This window comes from Schistocerca serialis, chromosome 1 (genome assembly GCF_023864345.2).
Source record: "Schistocerca serialis cubense isolate TAMUIC-IGC-003099 chromosome 1, iqSchSeri2.2, whole genome shotgun sequence".
NCBI lineage: Eukaryota > Metazoa > Arthropoda > Insecta > Orthoptera > Acrididae > Schistocerca > Schistocerca serialis.
The window spans coordinates 214,130,107-214,148,540 of NC_064638.1; the positions used below are offsets into that span (position 1 = coordinate 214,130,107).

Here is an 18,434-nt window from a genome sequence, read left to right on the forward strand (position 1 = left end):
AAATTGACGAATTATTTCACTACACTACTCGTACAACAATGTGTTGTAAGTATTATATCGGTTAAAGCAACTATTTTTAATTTTGATTATTGAGTGTTATTGAAGATTACTAATGCATGTGTTCAATTTGTTCAACATACTTTGCACTCTGGCGACCACAACAATCATTTACCAAGTAGTCAGTTTTGGAAAAAAACTCTCTTGTACAGCATTAATGCTGCTGATATGTCGAATCTGTTGACAATATCGTGTAGAATGCTTCGTCGGTTTCCAAAACAACAGTAGGTCTTTCTCATTAAAAAGTTAGTCTTACCTCAAATAATGAGTCATATCTGCAATGCCATCAGATTTTTGTTGTTGCTAAAATGTAATATCTGAAAATGCTGTCAGAAAACTAAAGGCTTAACAGCACGAGAGCTAAAATATTCTAGCAGAATTATCTTCAGCGTTCTAGGAACACAATTATCTCACTACAAAAAACTAGTTACTGTTCTGAATCTGATATTAAATGTGTACGTAGACTAAAGAGCCAACGAAAGTGATACACCTGCCTAATATCGTGTAGGACCACCGCGAGCACGCAGAAGTGTCGTAATACGATGCATGGACTCGACTAATGTCTTAAGTAGTGCTGGAGGGAATTGACATCATGAATCCTGAAGGGCTGTCCAAAAATCCCTAAGAGAATGACGGAGTTGAGATCTCTTCTGAAGAGCATGTTGCAAGGCATTCAAGATATGCTCAATAATGTTCATGTCTAGGAGTCTGTTAGCCAGCGGAAGCGCTTAAGTTCAAAAGAATGTTGACGGAGCCACTCTGTAGCACATCTGGACGTGCGGGGTGTCGCATTGTCCTGCTGAAATTGCCCAAGTCCGTCATAATTCACAATGGATATGAACGGATGCAGACGATCAGACAAGATGCTTACGTATGTATAACCTATCAGAGACATATCTAGATGTTTCAGGGATCCCCTGTCACTCCTACTGCACGCGCCCCACACCATTACAGAGCCTCCAGCAGCTTGAACAGCCCCCTGCTGACATGCAGGATGCGTGGTTTGTCTCCATAACCGTACACGTCCATCCGCTGTATACAATATGAAACGAGACTCGTCCGACCAGACAACTTGTTTCCAGTTATCAACAGTGCAATATCGCTGCTGACGCGCCCAGGCGAGGTGCAAAGATTTGTGTCGTGTGGTTATCAAGAGTACACAAGTGGGCCTTCGGCTCCGAAAGCCCAAAAAAAGTGTACAAATATGTGTGAATTCCTAAGGAACCAAACTGCTTAGGTCATCGGTCCCTAGATTTACACACTATTTAAACTAACTTATGCTAAAAACAACACATACACCCAGCCCGAGGGAGGATTCGAACCTCCGACCGGGAGAGCTACGCGAACCGTTCAAGTTGCCTCACACCGCACGGCTACCCTGTGCGGCCCGAAAGCCCAGCCCATATCGATGATGATTCGTTGAATGTTTCGCACGCTGACACTTGTTGCTGGCCCAGCCTTGAGACCCGCAGCAATTTTCGGAAGCGTTACCCTTCAGTCACGTTGAATGATTCTCTTCGGTCGTCGTTAGTCTGGTTCTTGCTGGATCTTTTTCCGGCTGCAGCGATGTCGAGATTTGGGATTTTCTCAGATTCCTGATATTCATGGTACGCTCGTGAAATGGTCGTACGGGAAAATCCCTACTCCATCGCTACCTCGGATATGCTGTGCTCCACAGCTCGTATGCCGACTATAACACCACGTTCAAATTAACTTAAATCTTGATAAAATGCGACTGTAGCAGCAGTAACCGTTCTGACAACTATGCCAGACACTTATCGTCTTATACAGGCGTTGCCTACTGCAGTGCCGTATTCTGCCTGTTAACGTAACTCTATTTTTGAATACGCATGCCTATACCAGGCTCTTTGGCGCTTCATGGTACATAATGTAGGTACGTCTTTCAGGGTTTAAGAATTTTAATTAATCCCAGTTCCGCCCGAACAGCCGTGAAGGCCCAACGTTACCGCCCGGCTGCCGTGTCACCCTTAGCACTCAGGCGTTATTGGATGCGGATATGGAGGGGCATGTGGGCAGCACACTTGTCTCCCAGCGGATGTCAGTTTGCGAGACCGGAGCCGCTACTTCTCAATCAAGTAGCTCCTCACAAGGGCTTAGTGCTACATGCTTGCCAACAGCGCTCGGCAGACCGGATAGTCAGCCATCCAAGAAGCATTTTAACCACTCCATCATAATACATGCAGCGGTTAAACAGAAATATGGAAGCACAGCGTGAAAAGCATGCTTGAACATATATGCAGACGCTAGCCAAACTTTCAGTTTGCAGTGTTTTATTTGAACACGAATGGCATCTGTTCAGTGTTCTCAATACATTGCAAGTATCCGTTTCGGTCATTACAGTTTTCGGTGTAGTTCCAGGGCATTTGTCTGTGCTATGTGAACTCGAACACGTGAAAATTGTTAGTACTCGTATGGTGGGGGCTTCTGTAACAAAGAGTGCCGAAGTCTTTAGTGTTTAAGAAGGTACAGTATCGAACATTTATTCCTCATTCAGGGGGAGCGGAAAAATACAGTCTGCTAAGTCACAATGAGGACGGACTTGTGTGTTGTGTATTACACGATCATTGAACGGGATTGTGACAAAAAATTACAGGACGACAGCTGCAGAAAGCACTGCAGAACTTCACGCGGGGCGGAACCCGTCAGCACCAAACCTCATAGGCAGGGCAGTACGGAGGGAGCCGGATTTCGGAAAGCGTTCATCAGTAATGCAAGTGCCTCTAACAACAAAACGTTATGCCAAAGCCATGAAACCGGGACCATGTAGCAATGGAGGAAATTCATTTGGTCGGATGAGTCTAGTTTCACAATTCCTCCAACTATTGCCTGCGTCCGCGCAACATGAGTGAAACCCGGCGGTGGTTCGGTGATGATTTGGGAAGCCATATCGTGGTATTCCATGGGTCCCGTCGTTACTCTGCAAGGTCGCACTACGGCGAAGGATTATGATACCGTTTAAGCTGCTCATAACCATACCAAGTTTCAGTGTTTTACTCCAGTGGTAATGGAATGTTTTAAGGCGCCAGGGCCAGTTCACACAACTCACATAGTCCCAGACAGGTTTCGTCAGCATGAAGGCGATTTGCCACGTGGCTCCAGTCCATAAGCGTCAGCAGATCTCAATATTAAGAATCTTTGTTGTCTGCTTTGAACAGCAGGGTGTCTGACTGAAAACCAAATCCGAAAAATCTGGAAGCTGTTTTGAATTCTACACCATATTAGGTGAGGTAATGCGCTGTGTTTTTGATGTTTCCATATTAATTCCAACTTCTACGTATTTTTCTAATGAAGTTCGTCCGTAATAATCCGTCACAATTTGTGGAGAAGAGTGGTGTCCGTACCTACAATACTAGAGGAAAATACGATTTTTATGACACATTATTAAAGCCGTCAGTGGCTCAGAAAGAAGTTCAGTATGCAGAAACAAACATTTTGGATCACTTTCCGAATAACATAAAATGCCTGGTAGACATCAAAGCAAGTCTTAAATCTAAACTAGAATCATTTCTCTTGATCACTTCCTTTTTTATGAAAATACTTGTAGCTTGTTAAGAAAAGAAAATGAGTTTTTATGTGTAGCTACATTAGTAGGTAGCATGTTCATTGATTTTGGCACTACTCGCGTACACGTATACCGTAAAAGATATCATTCAAATATGTATTATGGAACATGTGAGTAACTAGTTACGAGATACGTGAAATGTGTTTACCTGTACATTTCCTGGAAATGACGCCGTTTGCAAACCCTTACCATAATGGGAACTAAGAAACATTTTTTGCAGTAGAATGAAATTTTCACTCTACAGCGGAGTGTGCACTGATTTGAAATTTCCCTGGCAGATTAAAACTGTGAGCCGGATCGAAACTCGAACTCGGGACCTTTTCCTTTCGCGGGCAAGTGCTCAACCATTGAGCCACCCAGCAAGAGAGCTTCTGTGAAGTTTGGAAGGTAGAAGATGATGTACTGGCGAAATCAAAGCTGTGAGGACGGGGCGTGAGTCGTGCTTGGGTCGCTCAATGGTAAAGCACTTGCCCGTGAAAGGCAAAGGTCCCGAGTTCGCGTATCGGTCCGGCACACAGTTTTAATCTGCCAGGAACTTTCATTTTTTGCAGTGTTTGGCATGTTGTAAGAGCATAATGTCTTCGAGACTTGTAATCTTTCTCTTAGCATTCAACAGCCAGTAACCGCCAAGGGGCCTACACACACCGAATATTTATTGCGCAAAACTGAGTACTGCGATTAATATTGACCGTCTGAGCTCGTTATTGCCGGTTTGTGCAGTATAATGAAGAGGAATGCAAAGCTTTAAATATACTGAAATTAGTTCAGTATACTGTGTAAGGGTGAAATTGCGAAATACAGGACAGTTCCAGGTGAGCTGGAGAAGTATTCAATTCAATTCGAACGAATTTCCACATAGAACTGGAGAAAGTAAATGACAACGGATGGAGTGGGAAATACGATGTATCTGAAACCAGGATGTGGTACTTTCAGAAATGAAATTACTGATTAATTAGGAAACACCATATACCTCTTTGTCCACAACGGCAAAGATAACTAAATAACACGGTGAATTGACAATAAGTGGAAATGTTGTTGTTACTGTTCCGAAACGTGACAAGTAACATCAGGTCAGCTATCCATTGGGCATATATGCATGTTTTTCTTCCTTCGGCCTCATAGCACAACATAAGATCACGCAAGGAAGTAATCAGAACCTAGATACGTGTTTTAATTCTTTTTAAACAGTTGGTAAAAAGAGGAGTAGGCTACATTGAAAACAGCACATGAACACGAAGAAACACACAGTCCAATTGTTTAATTTGTAATTAGTTGCTGTTGTTGTTTATGAAACTGTGCTGCGTGAACACGCGTCTAGTCGACTGAAATGTTTACTGGAAGCTTTTCAGACCTGTTTCGCTCGTTCTGTATTATTGCTGCTGGTATTCATCGAGACAAAGCAACTCAATCATAATATACGTGAGTTTAACATCATCGAGCACCGACGCATTCTCTATAATATTTAAACTGACACTTTCCGGACAGAAATATTCAGCAACATTCTTGTGTCATTCTTCGCCTTAAACTTTAGTGCAGCACATTGACACACTATTATTGCGTCCGTAATATTGTGCTTGAGAAGCCCACTTTACATTCCAATATTTAGGGGTAACTTATTTAGTAAGCAAGGTTCCCAGAAATGTTACAATGAATTTCTAGGGGAGGGGGGTTCATCATGAGGATTGAGAATTGCGTAACAGTCCATGGGTGCAAAACATCGTTATACGCCGCTAGGCGGTGCTGTACACGAGAATATTAGAGGGGACGCCCAAGTGGAGCTCCTGTACACGAGAGTACTGGAGGGGAAAGTGAGGACTGCCTTATTCGAGTGCTAGCCAGAATTCGAGGTGGTAGCAGACACGGACATAGTGTATAGAATAGCTGAATGCAGTGAAAAAGCCACCGGACCATTTTATCTAGAACGCTTCCCAGACAGACATCAAACGGACCGCAGTTTGTTTACACGTCTGCATCGAAATTTGTGCGAGTACGGGGCATTAAGATGTGGCAGGGCTAGTAAGAGCAGGCCACAATCGACGGGTTCGGATGTTAGGTAAGGAAACGTGTCGTATGCTATTAAGACTGTTCCAAGCACCAGCATACGTGCGATATCCTCAGATCTCGAAATGTCTCGTAGGAGCGTCCAATGTGTTTTAGACGGCGAGACATTGCAAACATTTCACATCCAAAGGTTGACCATGCAGCACGAGTCCTTTTCGCATAGTGGTTTCTGTGGCAAAGTGGCCAAGATATGCGTTTCTCAGCTTACGTGTTATTCACGGGTAAGACAACTTTCACTACTAAGGATGGCGTATTCAGTCACCACCAAGAACATTTGTGGACACCAGGAAACTACCACGACCTGCGGTATCATGTGGCATGTGTGTCGCTTCACGGTTAATACGTGAGCGTGTGTGCTCAGTGACCGCTCAGTCAGGCCGTGTCCTTCACCGTTCCACTTGACCGACAGGAATTATCATATCTTTACGGAGAAGGATTTTTCCCGTCAAGTGTCAGGCACATCATGTGGTTCCAACATGATGGAAACCCTGCTCATTTTCGCCTGGCCGTTCGTAGGCATTTGAGCAGATCTTTCGGGCATCGATGGAATGGGAGTGGTGGACCGTTCTCTGGTCCTCACGCACACCGGATTTATCGAGCATTGGTTTCATTCTGCGGGGAGCCATGAAATCTCTCACGCATCGCGATCGTTTGGAGTCCGACATTGATCTAGTTTGAGGATAGTCCATGCAACTGCTACGATCGAAGAAGGTCCCATTGCGTCCGAGCATGTACAGAGTTAATGCTCCGTCGGTATCAGGCATGCTTGGCGTCAAAAGCGCAAACTTCAAGCACCTGTTATATAATAAGAGCTGTATTCATATCGTATACAATATGAACTCATTACATCTAATAAATCTTTCGAATGAATAATTCTCCTGTTTCCTTTCCGATCTTCGACGTCTGCAAACACATACTCCTGACGTTTTCGGCCATGGATTGCTATGCAATTCTCAATGCTGATGATACTTCCCACCTGCACTAGAAGGCCGGGCGGTGTGGCCGTGCGGTTCTAGGCACTTCAGTCTGGAACCGCGTGACCGCTACGGTCGCAGGTTCGAATCCTGCCTCGGGCATGGATGTGTGTGATATCCTTAGGTTAGTTAGGTTTAAGTAGTTCTAAGTTCTAGGGGACTGATGACCATAGCAGTTAAGTCCCATAGTACTCAGAGCCATTTGAACCATTTTGCCCTAGAACTTTGTCGCAATAAATGAACACGCTTCGTACGCCACGATCGCAGTGTAGACTCTTTTATTTTCTAAGATGACCGATTTCAACTGTCTTATGCTACCATCATCTGATATTATTGTACTTGTTATAAAATTTGGCATGATATATTATCCGAACTCAAAATGTAAAAGGCAGTGAATTTTTGTCAAGACATCTATACCTAAAGAGTACTTTCATGCTTTGACTTAATGTGATGTAACACGGCAGTTTAACAAGTTCCATAAGATAAGACGACGGCAGCATTGGACAAGTCTGTACACTTCGATCGCCATGTATGAAGTGTGTTAATTTTCGTAATTTGACTCCATTAGAAAAATCCGATTGCCTTGAAAATAAGTGAAAAACGATCGGTGTGATGGGAGGGACATAAGTGGTCGCTGACAGACTGGCGAACCGCGAACCGCGGAATTGCGTTTCATCTCCATTTACTTTAAGTCTCATTCCCTATTTCTCATTACCTCCCTTCGCGGGTTGTTCAACGTACAGATTGAAAAACACTGGGACAGGGTATAACTCTGCCTCTTTCAACGCCCTCGGCTTTTACAGCTGCCGTCTCGTTTGTGTTAGTTATAAATAACCTTTTGCTTCGTTACCTTCAAAACCATTTCTCTCCTATAAACTCTCTACATATTCCTTTCTGCTTTTCTTTCTTGGCTTAGTAGTGGTTTTCCATCTAAGCTCATTCAGACAGCAACTTAGCTTTTCTCCAAAAGTTTCTTTATTTTCCTGCCGACGGTATCTATATTTTCCCTACATATATTTCAAAATGTTCATATGGCTCCGAGCACTATGGGACTTAACTTCTGAGGTCATCAGTACCCTAGAACTGAGGACTACTTAAACCTGACCAACCTAAGGACATCACACACATCCATGCCCGACGCAGGATTCGAACCTGCGACCGTAGCGTTCGCGCGGTTTCAAACTGTAGCGCCTAGAACCACTCGGCCACTCCAGCAGGCTATATATATTTCCATAGTTACTTTTGTCCTCAAGGGTCTCCTGCTTAGCCATTCTGTACTTCCTGTCAATCTCATTTTTAGGTGTTTATCTTCCCTTTCGCCTGCTTCATTTGCTGTTTGATGAATTGAATGGTTGGTAAAATGAGTGGGTCAGTGTAAGATCATACCCACAAGATACAATCAGAACCAAAGCGATAGTCTCCAGTTATAAAATAATTGCGAAAAACGTCAGAACATCAGAGAGTGTAAGAATTTAGTCGCAATACCACGAAACGATAGGTAGTGGTAGGATCACGCACAATGCTACGAAAGGTGAATGGAAGATACACATGTTAGAAGGGATCAGAAAAAGTTAAATGCATCTGTAAAGCAAATCTCATACAAGACTCAAAGGCTGACGATTCTAGAAAATTTAACAGTGGAGTCCCTATCAGGAATGACTGACAACATACACTGAAAGAAACATGATACTTGGAAACTTAAATATATGGTGTTAGAGAAAATAGGACGTAGCTCTCACAAAACTGTGTTGTTATAAAAGCAGAGAAATTAAATTTTATGTACATGGTGTGACCATAAAGCTGCAATGATCGTAGTCACGAGTTGTAATAACATACGAGAAAGCAGGTATATTTTTTATTATTCTTCATTTTGTGTCATCAGCCTTCCGACTGGTTTGATGCGGCTCGCCATGGCTTCTTATACCTTGCACATTTTTTCATCTCACACCGACACTCGCACAAAACGCACTCAGTTATTTGTAGAATATACACTCCTGGAAATTGAAATAAGAACACCGTGAATTCATTGTCCCAGGAAGGGGAAACTTTATTGACACATTCCTGGGGTCAGATACATCACATGATCACACTGACAGAACCACAGGCACATAGACACAGGCAACAGAGCATGCACAATGTCGGCACTAGTACAGTGTATATCCACCTTTCGCAGCAATGCAGGCTGCTATTCTCCCATGGAGACGATCGTAGAGATGCTGGATGTAGTCCTGTGGAACGGCTTGCCATGCCATTTCCACCTGGCGCCTCAGTTGGACCAGCGTTCGTGCTGGACGTGCAGACCGCGTGAGACGCCGCTTCATCCAGTCCCAAACATGCTCAATGGGGGACAGATCCGGAGATCTTGCTGGCCAGGGTAGTTGACTTACACCTTCTAGAGCACGTTGGGTGGCACGGGATACATGCGGACGTGCATTGTCCTGTTGGAACAGCAAGTTCCCTTGCCGGTCTATAAATGGTAGAACGATGGGTTTGATGACGGTTTGGATGTACCGTGCACTATTCAGTGTCCCCTCGACGATCACCAGTGGCGTACGGCCAGTGTAGGAGATCGCTCCCCACACCATGACGCCGGGTGTTGGCCCTGTGTGCCTCGGTCGTATGCAGTCCTGATTGTGGCGCTCACCTGCACGGCGCCAAACACGCATACGACCATCATTGGCACCAAGGCAGAAGCGACTCTCATCGCTGAAGACGACACGTTTCCATTCGTCCCTCCATTCACGCCTGTCGCGACACCACTGGAGGCGGGCTGCACGATGTTGGGGCGTGAGCGGAAGACGGCCTAACGGTGTGCGGGACCGTAGCCCAGCTTCATGGAGACGGTTGCGAATGGTCCTCGCCGATACCCCAGGAGCAACAGTGTCCCTAATTTGCTGGGAAGTGGCGGTGCGGTCCCCTACGGCACTGCGTCGGATCCTACGGTCTTGGCGTGCATCCGTGCGTCGCTGCGGTCCGGTCCCAGGTCGACGGGCACGTGCACCTTCCGCCGACCACTGGCGACAACATCGATGTACTGTGGAGACCTCACGCCCCACGTGTTGAGCAATTCGGCGGTACGTCCACCCGGCCTCCCGCATGCCCACTGTACGCCCTCGCTCAAAGTCCGTCAACTGCACATACGGTTCACGTCCACGCTGTCGCGGCATGCTACCAGTGTTAAAGACTGCGATGGAGCTCCGTATGCCACGGCAAACTGGCTGACACTGACGGCGGCGGTGCACAAATGCTGCGCAGCTAGCGCGATTCGACGGCCAACACCGCGGTTCCTGGTGTGTCCGCTGTGCCGTGCGTGTGATCATTGCTTGTACAGCCCTCTCGCAGTGTCCGGAGCAAGTATGGTGGGTCTGACACACCGGTGTCAATGTGTTCTTTTTTCCATTTCCAGGAGTGTAGAATGCCTTAAGGCATATCCTGCCATCCTGTCTCTTGTTCTTGTCAAGGTGTTTCCCACATTACCCGCCTCGTCGATTCTGTGAATAACTTCGCCTTCCTTATCAGTCAACATAATTTCTAACATCCTGCTATAGAACCACCTCTCAGACGCTTTCCGATTTTTCGATAATCAATAATTCACTTCAATACAATGCTACGCTTGAGACATACTTTCTCAAAATTTCTACCTCAAACTAAGGCCGATGTTTGGTGCTGCCATACTTCGTTTGGCTATAACTGCACCCATCGCTTACTCTAATTTGCTTTTTATGTCTTCCTTGCTTCAATCATCATAGGCTATTCCCCATAACTCTTGCCTTTCTCAGGTTTTGTCTCAGTCTTAATTTTGTTAAAGTCTATGTACCGTTATCGAGAGTAATGTCATAATTGTCTCTATGGTGCGTTTAGCTTTCCTAAAGGCGTCATTTAACAGATCCTCTGCGTTGCGGCTCTACAGACGCAGATTGTCGACTATTTTCCGTAGCTCTAGAATGGAGTAGGCAATAAAATAATATTACAAAGTAGTCTCCGCCAGGCACTGCACAATGGCTCCCGGAGTATTAGATAGGCGTGGACTCACCGGCGGGCACGATGTGGAAGACGCAGGGCACGGCCTGTGCGCCCAGCTCGTTGCGGCCCCAGCAGAGCAGCGTGCCGTAGTCGCGCTCGCCCATGGGCTGGTACTGCAGCACGGAGCGGCCCGGCGCCGCGGCCGTCACGCCGGCGTCCAGCGGGCGCGTCTCGGAGGCGGCGGCGCTGCTGTTGAAGGCCCAGCGGAAGAGGCGGGCCGGCGGGCGCGCCTCCACCTCGCACGGCACCTGCAGCACCTCGCGACGAGCCGCCCCCCACACCAGCTGCTGGCCCGGCCGGCACTCCGGCGCGACTGCGGCCAAAACCACAACGCGCCGCCTGTAGCCTATAGCGGCTCGTGTGCGCTCACCCAGCTAATGTCACTGCCGAGTGTAAATGACGTCAGCACCAAAAGTCACATTAATCTACATACTGTTCAATAGATTAATGCCGAAACACGTATTACTGCAGACCCAACAACAATCTTACACTGCCTGACGAAAAAAAAGTCATACACCCAGATGGTACAGTGACACGTCAACGCGCAAATAACAGTGAGAGTTGGTAAGACATACCGGTTAACTATACAGGGTGTTACAAAATGGTACGGCCAAACTTTCAGGAAACATTCCTTACACACAAATAAAGAAAATATGTTATGTGGACATGTGTCGGGAAACGCTTAATTTCCATGTTAGAGCTCATTTTAGTTTCGTCAGTATGTACTGTACTTCCCCGATTCACCGTCAGTTGGCCCAATTGAAGGAAGGTAATGTTGACTTCGGTGGTTGTGTTGACATGCGTCTCATTGCTCTACAGTACTAGCATCAAGCACATCAGTACGTAGCATCAACAGGTTGGTGTTCATCACGAATATGGTTTCGCAGTCAGTGCAATGTTTACAAATGCGGAGTTGGCAGATGCCCATTTGATGTATGGATTAGCACGGAGCAATAGCCGTGGCGCGGTACGTTTGTATCGAGACAGATTTCCAGAACGAAGGTGTCCCGACAGGAAGACGTTCGAAGCAATTGATCGGCGTCTTATTGAGCACGGAACATTCAAGCCTATGACTCGCGACTGGGGAAGACCTAGGACGACGAGGACACCTGAAATGGATGAGGCAATTCTTCGTGCAGTTGACGATAACCCTAATGTCAGCGTCAGAGAAGTTGCTGCTGTACAAGGTAACGTTGGCCACGTCACTGTATGGAGAGTTCTACGGGAGAACCAGTTGTTTCCGTACCATGTACAGCGTGTGCAGGCACTATCAGCAGCTGATTGGCCTACACAGGTACACTTCTGCGAATGGTTCATCCAACAATGTGTCAATCCTCATTTCAGTGCAAAAGTTCTCTTTACGGATGAGGCTTCATTCCAACGTGATCAAATTGTAAATTTTCACAATCAACATGTGTGGGCTGACGAGAATCCGCACGCAATTGTGCAATCACGTCATCAACACAGATTTTCTGTGAACGTTTGGGCAGGCATTGTTGGTGATGTCTTGATTGGGCCCCATGTTCTTCCACCTACGCTCAATGGAGCACGTTATCATGATTTCGTGCGGGATACTGTACCTGTGCTGCTAGATCATGTGCCTTTCAAGTACGACACAACATGTGAATCATGCACGATGGAGCTCCTGCACATTTCATTCGAAGTGTTCGTACGCTTCATAACAACAGATTCGGTGACCGATGGATTGGTAGAGGCGGACCAATTCCATGGCCTCCACGCTCTCCTGACCTCAACCCTCTTGACTTTCATTTACAGGGGCATTTGAAAGCTCTTGTCTACGCAACCCCGGTACCAAATGTAGAGACTCTTCGTGGTCGTATTGTGGACGGCTGTGATACAACACTCCATTCTCCAGGGCTGCATCAGCGCATCAGGGATTCCATGCGACGGAGGGTGGATGCATGTATCCTCGCTAACGGAGGACATTTTGAACATTTCTTGTAACAAAGTGTTTGAAGTCACGCTGGTACGTTCTGTTGCTGTGTGTTTCCATTCCATGATTAATGTGATTTGAAGAGAAATAATAAAATGAGCTCTAGCATGGAATGTAAGCGTTTCCGGACTCATGTCCACATAACATATTTTCTTTCTTTGTGTGTGAGGAATGTTTCCTGAAGGTTTGGCCATACTTTTTTGTAACACCCTGTATATCAGTCATGTATGAGATGGCACGTTCAAATCAAATGTGTGTGAAATCTTATGGGACAACTGCTAAGGTCATTAGTCCCTAAGCTTACACACTACTTAACCGAAATTATCCTAAGGACAAACACACATACCCTTGCCCGAGGGAGGACTCGAACCTCCGCCAGGAGGCAGCCGCACAGTCCGTGACGGCAGCGCCATAGACCGCTCGGCTAATCCCGCACGACTGAGATGGCACGATAATGGAACTTGGAAATTAAATGACAGGTACGACACTGATTCCAATGTCACTTCTAACTCTCTACACTTTTAACCATTTGATTTGATTTCTAGCATGCTGAAGTAGTTGTGTGTTTAGACGAACAAGAGGCCATTCGAAGCGGGCGGGCACTCGAAGGGGAAAACAAATCGCCCCTGTGGACGCGCGGGTGGCTTCCTTCCCGACCGGACCCACCAGTACCACAGAGAGAGCGGAAAGAAGGGACTATTGTGCACCGGATCGCGGATGGCCGTACCGCCGTCAGCACGGTTCCAGGTGGTGGGACAAAACACCGAGGCTCTGCAGCTATTTCCCCCCGTCTGTAGCTAGCAACCACAGGGCGATGTGTATGGATTTTCCGTGAGTTGAGAGACTTACTAGAGCCATTGGCAGCACCTCTGTGATAAGTATATGTTCCGGTCGGAAGTAACCTTTCTAGCTTGAAGTATTATTGCGTGGCTGGTAACATTCCAAGACATTGCCTAGAAAAGTATGACGTTTTTTCCTTTTTGTTTTCACACAGCGGTGAAAATGCACCAGCGGGAAAGTTACCAGCCATCATTTGTGGATGTCCTGTGACAAAGCTTCTTAGTCTGACGTTTTACCTTCAGGCCGTGGTAAGTCAATTGACTGGAGGAATGGTCTCATGGTGCTTCTGGAGATATACTTGTAAATGTTACTAAAATACACTGAAGAGCAAAGGAGACTGCTACACCTGCCTAATATGTGTAAGGCCCCCACAAGTACGCAGAAGTGCCACGACGTAACATGGCACATAGTGCTGGAGGGAACTGACAGCTGAACCCTGCAGGGCTGTCCATACATCCGTAAGAGTACAACGGGGTGGAGATGTCTTCTGAACAGCACATTGCAAGGCATTCCAGATATGCTCAATAATGTTCATATCTGGGGAGTTGGTGGGCAGAAGAAGTGTTTAAAATCTAGACGTGTGCGGTGTCGCATTGTCCTGCTGAAACTGCCCAATCGACATGGACATGAATGGATGCAGATGATCAGCTAGGATGCTTACCTACGTGTAACCTGCCAGAGTCGTATCTATACGTATCTAGGCTCCCATATCACTCCCACTAGACACGCCACATACCATGATAGAGCCTCCACTAGCTTGAACAGTCCACTGCTGACATTCAGGGTCCATGGATTCATTAGGTTCTCTCCATACACGTACACGTCCATCGCTCGATACATTTTGAAACGAGACTCGTCCAACCACGCAGCAGGTTTCTAGTCGTCAAAGTGCAATGTCGGTGTTGGACGCCGCAGCCGAGGCGTGAGGCTTTGTGTCGTGCAGTCGTCAAGCACACACGAGTGGGCCTTCGGGTCCCAAAATCCATATCGATACTTTTTCTTTGAACGGTTCGCACGCTGGTACTTACTGATGGTCCAGCATTGTAATCTGCAGCAATTTACGGATGGGTTAACTTTCGTCAAGATGAACCATTCTCTTCTGTCATCGTTGGTCCCATTCTTGCAGGATCTTTCTACGGTCGCAGCGATGTCAAAGATTTCATGTTTTAGTGGATTTCTGATATTCACGGTGCACTCGTGACAGGTCGTACTGGAAAATCCCCACTTTATCGCTCTCTCCGATATGCTATGTTCCATCGCTCGTGCGCCTTTTATAACACCCGTTCAAATTTGGTAACCTGGCACTGTAGCAGCAGTAACCGATGTAACAACTGCACCAGACACTTGTTGTCTCATACAGGCTTTACTGTCGGCAGTGCAGTATTCTGTGTGTTTACATATCTCTGTATTTGAAGACGCATGCCTGTACAAGTTCCTTTGGCGCTTCACTATATCATTGATAAGTGTTGGCAGTAAATTTAGCGATTGGCCGAAAAACCTTAGACATGTGGTAAACACGCGTCATAAAGAGTAGAGTGGGGTTTTGGACACTTAGGCTATGTGCTTTGGTGAGAGAGGAGCACTTAGGCTTGGTACATTGGAGAGAGCGGATGACTTGGCCTACTCTGGGAGGCCACTATATCCGTGATCCTGAATTTAGGGAACTCTCGAGTAGTCACTTTGACCCAGTAGTGTGCTTGACATCACTAAATGTCTTCTTTCTCCTTTGGAATCACTGTATACTTGACATTTGAATCAATGGTTCGATAATAACGATCGAAAACGAACATGATCATCCCCCTCAGACACCTGCAAACAGTTAGGTGTAATAAACATTTTGGCCACTTATACACTACTTGATTTCAGTTAACTATATATTGTAAGTTATAGATTTCATTTTTGATGTGCCATTAATCAAATAAATCATTAATACATTGTAATCCACGATTTTCCTTCCATAAGTAATGAACCACTCCCTGTCCGTAGGCATAATCTATAGAAAGGTAGATGAGATCCACTGACGATACACTGCTTAGGGTCCTTCTTAACATACCACATTCTGGGTACAGCAGATTTTCAGAAAGTCAAACAGAGAAGCCCTTGTACAAAGTCAAATGCTTCATCCGTCATCATCAGCACTTAGACTTCAGGTGACCACTGATGGTTAGGAAGGACTTGTGTGCCTCCATAATTTGTATGCAGGCAGTTCTAATTGACGTACTAAGGATGGGATTTGCCTGAAAGGCCTCAATGTTAAATATTTTTGAGTAACAGGTGGCCAGCTATCATTCAAATAAGTCTTGTCACAAGTACTGGGGTATCCCTCGAGGCAAAAATAAATAAATAAATAAACAAATAAATAAATAAATAAAAAATGTTCAGATGTGTGTGAAATCTTATTGGACTTAACTGGTGAGGTCATCAGTCCATAAGCTTACAGACTATTTAACTTAAATCATCCTAAGGACGAACACACACACACCCATGCCCGAGGGAGGACTCGAAACTCCGCCGGGACCAGCCGCACAGTCCATGACTGCAGCGCCTTAGACCGCTCGCCTAATCCCGCGCGGCTCTCGCAAGGCGCAGCTATTTCACATCTGCGCCTGCCATCTAAGAACATACAATGCACTCCCTGCAACGTTCTGTGCAATACCACACAGTTGGTTGGCGACCACAAGCTGCCGGACTACGAGTTGTGGCCACGTGCGTAGGCTGCCGTTAACAACACAACACGAACGACTGCGTCTGGACTGGTCCCATGACTGTGAAGCAATGACCGCTGATAAATGCCGTCGGAATGAATCGCGATTATACACTACATCGGATGACTATCGTCTGCGAGTATGGGGGCGACCTGAGAAGATGTCCCATTCTTCCAACCTTTGTTAGTGGCACAGTGGTGTTATTACTGGCATGTGGGTGGGGGGAGGCTTCGGCTATGACTTCATGTCATGGTTGGTAATAGTTGACGAAAATCTGTGTCACAAGAGTACGTCACTGACATCGTACCTCCTGATACATAACCTCTCATTCGACAGAATAGTGGTACCATTTCTCAGAAGGAAAAGGCTCATCCAGAAACTAAACTTGTCTCTACGAACTGTCTGCATGATTTTCTTGTACTTCTATGATTAGCATCATCCCTAGATCAATAGAACGCTAGTGGGATGAACTCGGATGTCAGCTGCGTCCTAGTGCCAGCATTCAGGATATCGACGATTAGTAACGACAGCCGTGGACCAGGTTGCATCAGAAGAGGTTACAGTCTGTTTATGACAACTTTCGCTACGGAATCGGTGCATGCATACAGACCAGAGGGAGTGTAGTGTCATTGATGTTGCTTCGTTCTGTCCAGTTCTTTCAAAATTTCAGTCGAATACTCAATCACGGAAATAACATTATATACCCTCTCACACCATGGGGAGTTTCGTCTTCCTCTTCTGGGTGCTTTACTCCTTCTGTCTGGCAGCATATTCTCATAAGAAAGCAAGTATCAAGAACCGATTTTATATATCCTTTCACACTCACTCGTATTTCAGGTGACGCAGGTGTTGTGAACTCTCCCGTAGACTGTTGTCAGTAACCTACAGTTACATCATAGACACACTCTCTCAAAAAACAAAAGTAAAAATTGCTAGCAATAAGTCTTCGCAACAAGCAACAGCCACAATAACTATGAAAGACAAAAAATCAGTAAAATATGAAGCCTTACCATATATAGGCCCACTTTCATATAAAATTTCCAACTTATTCAAGAAGAAGAATGTCAAAATTAGTTTCTCTACCAATAACGAACTCCAACAAAGAGTCATACACTCACTCCCACACAATAGCATACCCCATAAAAGATCTGGAATTTATAAACTCAAGTGTAACAACTGTCCTAAATTCTACATTGGCCAAACAGGTAGAGCTTTTGAAACAAGATTCAAGGAACAGCTTGATGCCCTACGTCTGAAAAATCTAAGGAAATCAGCTTTTGCCACCCATCTTGCAGAAAACAATCGCACAGTTGAAAATATAGAAAACAACCTGCAGATATTACACCTCAAAGACAAAGGTTTCACATTGAATCTCCTAGACGAGATTGAGATTCATACACATAAAAAACAGATTCCCTGATCTCATTTTGAATGAACAGACAGAGTCAGTTAACACCCCCTTCTTAAATAACTTTGAAGAAGCTTTTACTTTTTTAAAATAACTTAAGCCCAATATTCTATCAAAAACATTCAGTATACAGGCCCCAAAAACTGTTTATATGTCATTGAAAAATTGCATATTGAAAACATGTGCATTGCATATTATGTCATATATTAGAATTTATCTCCTACTATTGTAACAATTAATTCGTAACACACAATAATTCTGTACTACATATCATGTTTGTATCTTATTTGTCTGTAATTTTATTTATTCCGTTTTAGATTAATTTCATACAATAGCAAAGAGATATTTTACTGTACCCATATCGACTATACAGCATCTGTAAGTTAACATCGTTATGACTGTAAGCTCTTTGCAAATATTGCTCTCGTTTGTAATGTGAAGCTGGGCCACGTTTTGTAAACGTTATTCATGTGTGCTGCGTGTGTAATTGAGATCATGAGGTTGAAAGTGACGTCCATTGACTGGAATAGCACTCACATAGTGCATATTGAAAAGTGTAAGCTTGCGTTCGAAAACATAAACGCACGAATATTTCGTCAGGCAGAACTATACAGCTCGTAAGTACACTAACCTGCAAGTTTACTAATGTTTATAAAAACCATCTCACGAGCAATTAGATTTTGTAAAAGAAGTAAATCTTTCGTAAAAATACCATTACCGATATGACAACAAAAATATTTCTTTTCTTTCTCAGTGCAGCAAACGAATAACATAAGCAAAACTAGGTCCAACTAAGAATGCTTGTAATCTGCCATCTGAAGATGGATTT

At 45.1% G+C, this 18,434-nt stretch overlaps 1 protein-coding gene across 1 annotated transcript in view; it reads right to left on the reverse strand.

Annotated features, from left to right (window-relative positions):
* Window positions 1-18,434, reverse strand: part of LOC126460424 (protein sidekick-2-like) — a 1,057,356-nt gene that overhangs the window by 56,902 nt on the left and 982,020 nt on the right. The window contains exon 11 of the mRNA XM_050095916.1: window positions 10,709-11,011. Coding sequence (XP_049951873.1) covers window positions 10,709-11,011 — 303 coding nt within the window. The remainder of the gene's footprint in view (window positions 1-10,708; window positions 11,012-18,434) is intronic.